Raw genomic sequence first — 3,949 nt, 5'->3', positions numbered from 1 at the left:
TTGAGAACTGCCCTTGAGAGAACAGCTCTCTCAAGAACTTATGACTGACCCAAGGTCACACCAGCAGCTGCATGTGGAGGAGTGGGGAATCAAACCCAGTTCTCCCAGGTTAGAGTCCACACTCTTAACCACTACACCAAACTGACAAAGAGCTTCCTGGGGCAAGCTGACGGTATTCACCCCAGAAACAATCACTTGATGGTTTTTTTGGAGGTGGACAATGGTTTGAGAGAAGTTTGATGGGTTTACCTGAGGTGGACTATAGGTGTAAATGGTTCTTGATGATTCTCTGTATACTGGATGGGAAAAGCTACTAGGTTTGGTGAATAGTGTACAGTGTTGCTTAATTATGGAGTAAATGGGTAAATGGGTGCAGGAAAGTGAGTCTGGGCGTTGATGAGATTAGTCCAGATTAGTTCTCGGAAGACCCATTGTCTTAAATTATGCGTCTCTCCAGGGTGGGGAGGAGGTCCTCAGCTAGCCAGCTGCTCTTACACTTCTAAACTACATTATCCAGGCTTGTCTCTGTCTGACATCCATTTTGTGTCATTTTGGGCCAGGCAGTGTATTGCACTTATGATATTTGAGATGAGATATATTAGTAAGGGTGTTTTCTAGCTATAAACTTCCCCTCAGTGAGAGGAAGGATATGACTGCGAACAAGACCAGTAGTCCCTCAAGGTCAGCATTGCCTCCTCTGACTGGTAGGAGCTCTCCAGGGTCTCAGGCAGAGAGGGCTTTCCTATCACCTACTTCCTGATCTCTTTAACTGGAGATGACAGGGATTGAAGCAGGGATCTTCTGCATGCCAAGCAGATGCCAAGTAGATTACCTCCTGAGGGCACCTGGTATTTTTGGCCACTGTGTGACAGAGTGTTGGACTGGATGGGCCATTGGCCTGATCCAACATTGGCTTCTCTTGTGTTCTTACGATGCTCTTCCCCTGGGCATCACCCCCAGTTCATTCAAAGTGTAGATTTAATAGCTGTTCTTGGAAGTCTATATATTGCCTTTGCAAAGAAACGTTACATGAAGACCAAGAAAAGCCTCAGGATGTGATGCTAGACATGAAGCCTCAGGATGTGATGCTAGACATGAAATTCTTTATTTGCCCTGTTATTTCAGGTCCTTCGAAGTATAAAGCAGTTTGGAGTTACAAAGGCCTCCTATTGAGCTTGGTTGGTGGCAAAATGATTGCATCTTTACTGATTTCAAAACCCGCTATTTCCCTGCAGCAGCCACTCACTGCTGTTACTCACAACAGACTCCACATCCCAGGGCAGATTCACTTCTCATTTCCATTTGAGGTGTGGATGGTGTCAGCCCATTGGTTGGAACTTGATGAGTCAAGGCTGTAAACAGATTCACCAGGAAGGAAACTCCTCTTCCCAAAAAACATTGGCAAATTTCCTGTTACTGAACTTCCTGAGAAGCCCCCACATAGCCGGTTTTAAATGGGCTTTCCTCTATTACGTAAGATATTTCTCGGCTACCTTTTAATTATTACAATAGTTAAAAGGTAACGGTTTCCCTTGCTCACAAGCCAGTCGAATCCGACTCTAGGGTTGTGGTGTTCATCTCCATTTCTAAGCCAAAGAGCCAGTGCTGTCTGAAGACATTTCCGTGGTCATGTGGCCAGCATGACTAGATGCCAAGGCGCACAGAATGCTGTTACCTTCCCACTGAAGTGGTACCTATTTATCTACTTGCAATTTCTTGCTTTTGAACTGCTAGGTTGGCAGGAGCTGGAACCAGAGACGGGAGCTCACTCCATCATGCGGCACTCGGGTCTCAAACTGCTGAACTACCGACCTTCCAGCCTGCAGTTTAGCATCTTAACCCCTTGAGCCACCAAAGGCATAAATTAGGAAGCGACAATTTAAAACAATATTTAAGATGTATAATGCCAGACTAGGTTCTGGGAGACCCAGGCTTGAATCCTCATTTTGCCAGGGGTTCGAACTTTGGGCCAACCCCTCTCTCTCTCTTCCCCCCCTTCCTCCTACCTCACAGGGTTGTTGTGAGGATAAAAGGGATGGGAGAACCATGGATCCTTCCTTGAGCTCTTTGGAAAGAAAGATGGGATTAAAGTGCACAGGCAACAAATCTAAAACATAGATCATCTAAGACAGTCCCCAGCCTTAGAAAAAGCAGTAAAAACGGTATCACTTTCAAGCTAATAAATAAAGATAGCAAGCCTGGATATAACAGCAGGTAAGCAATAAATAGTTAGACTGGCAGTACAGATTTTTAGATGACTAAAAATATTAAGTTCTCTGTAACAGAACAGTTTTCTTATATCCCCAGGAGACCATGAAGTTGAGGAGGCTCAAAAAACCTCCTTTGGCAGGGAGTTCCACAGTCTGGGAACACAGCATGTGACTGGCAGTCTGACCTCTGTTAGTGCCAGAGGAAGGCATTGGCTCCCTTGGGCATCTTTTGACCCTTGGGTATCTCCCCCCTAGTTCTGAAAGTGTTTTGAAACCATGTTCTTCTGTAGACGTTACCAATCTCGAGAGTATCAGCAAAGCTGCTAAGCAGGTGCAAGAGCATGTCGGAGAAAGTGGGTTGACCCTGCTGGTGAACAATGCCGCCCTTCGGCTGAATGGCGACCTGGAGACCGAGACGGCTGAGCAGATGGCGGCGACGTATGCTACCAACACTATTGGGCCTCATCAAGTGAGCCAGGTAAGTGCTCACTTCTGGTGGACTGGGAAACCTTTTCCCTGCGATTTCCCTGGCAGAAGATAAACTTCGTCCCTTGGTGCGAATCAGCAGCTCAATATCTTGTACTGAAAGCCAGGTTGCATAGCTAAATGGGCATATTGAACATGGTCTCGCAACCCTTGGTGAAGCTAAGCAAGTCTGACTAGTGCCTGGGTGGGAGACCACTTTGGAATCATCGTCTAGGCTGCCCAGTTCCACACAAAGGCTAAATGAGAAATAATTCCCATACAGCGAGCTCCATTTGTGTATTTTGAGGTCACTCCCCTTGCAATTTCAGGTTATGCCACTAGAGGGGGTGCACGCACTTCCTCCACATTAAAGAGGCGCGAGAAGGGTCGAGGAGCCCCACAGCTTTTTTAAAGACCACCTCCGTAAGGGTCTCCTGATCTAGTTCAGATTAGGGGGCTCCTTAGAGTGCTACAGAACTCTCCTTGCACTGAGCCAGCATGGTGTAGCATTTAGAGTCCTGAACTAGGATCTAGGAGGAGGACCAGGTTCGAATTCCCACTCTGATGTGGAAGTTTGCTAATTGACAATGGGCCAGTCACACACACTCACTTTCCCTTTTTCCCTCCCTCACAGGTTTGTTAGGATAAAACGGAGGAGGGGAGCCGATCCAACCCATTGTGGGTCCCTGTTGGAGAGAAAAGTATGGGATAAATTTGAAATCCAGCGGGATACAGTGGTTAGAGTGTTGGGCTAGGACCCAGGAGACCCAGATTCAAATCCCCCGTTCTGCCATGAAAGCTTGATGGGTGACCTTGGGCCCGTCACACCTACCTCACAGGGCTGTTGTGAGGATAAAATGAAGGAGAGGAGAACAATGTGAGCTGCTTTGGGTCCCCATGGACGAGAAAGGCAGGGGAGACACGCAGTAAATAAATAAAGGATGGTTCCTCCTCCCATTCATTTGGTAGCCAAGGGTGCCCATGGAAAGGTTAATGGCATAAGGGGCAGCAGGACCTCAAAGGCCTTCTAACTATATCACATAAATGAAGCACTTGTACTTCCTGCATCAAGCAGGGGGTTGGACTAGATGGCCTGTCTGGCCCCTTCCATCTCTGTGATTCTATGATTCCCCTCTGTACTTTGTGTCAAACGATGCCATCTGAAAACGGACATTCTGATTCCTAAGCCTGTGTGCTGATGTTTCCAGCTGCAGTGGCAAATTGGCAGTACGTGGCCACTCTAAAAGCATCTCTGACACGTAGGTTCAGGGCTA

General features: G+C 47.1%; 1 protein-coding gene across 1 annotated transcript in view; it reads left to right on the top strand.

Moving 5' to 3' along the window:
• The first annotated feature begins 358 nt into the window (after positions 1 to 358).
• LOC107116934 (C-factor-like) overlaps positions 359 to 3,949 on the top strand; it is an 11,839-nt gene continuing 8,248 nt past the window's right edge. Inside the window, exons 1-2 of the mRNA XM_015418962.1 lie at positions 359 to 380; positions 2,501 to 2,688. Coding sequence (XP_015274448.1) covers positions 359 to 380; positions 2,501 to 2,688 — 210 coding nt within the window. The remainder of the gene's footprint in view (positions 381 to 2,500; positions 2,689 to 3,949) is intronic.

The sequence above is a fragment of the Gekko japonicus genome, unplaced genomic scaffold (assembly GCF_001447785.1).
Source record: "Gekko japonicus isolate JY-2015 unplaced genomic scaffold, Gekko_japonicus_V1.1 scaffold2911, whole genome shotgun sequence".
NCBI lineage: Eukaryota > Metazoa > Chordata > Lepidosauria > Squamata > Gekkonidae > Gekko > Gekko japonicus.
This window is presented reverse-complemented; position numbering and strand designations above follow the sequence as displayed.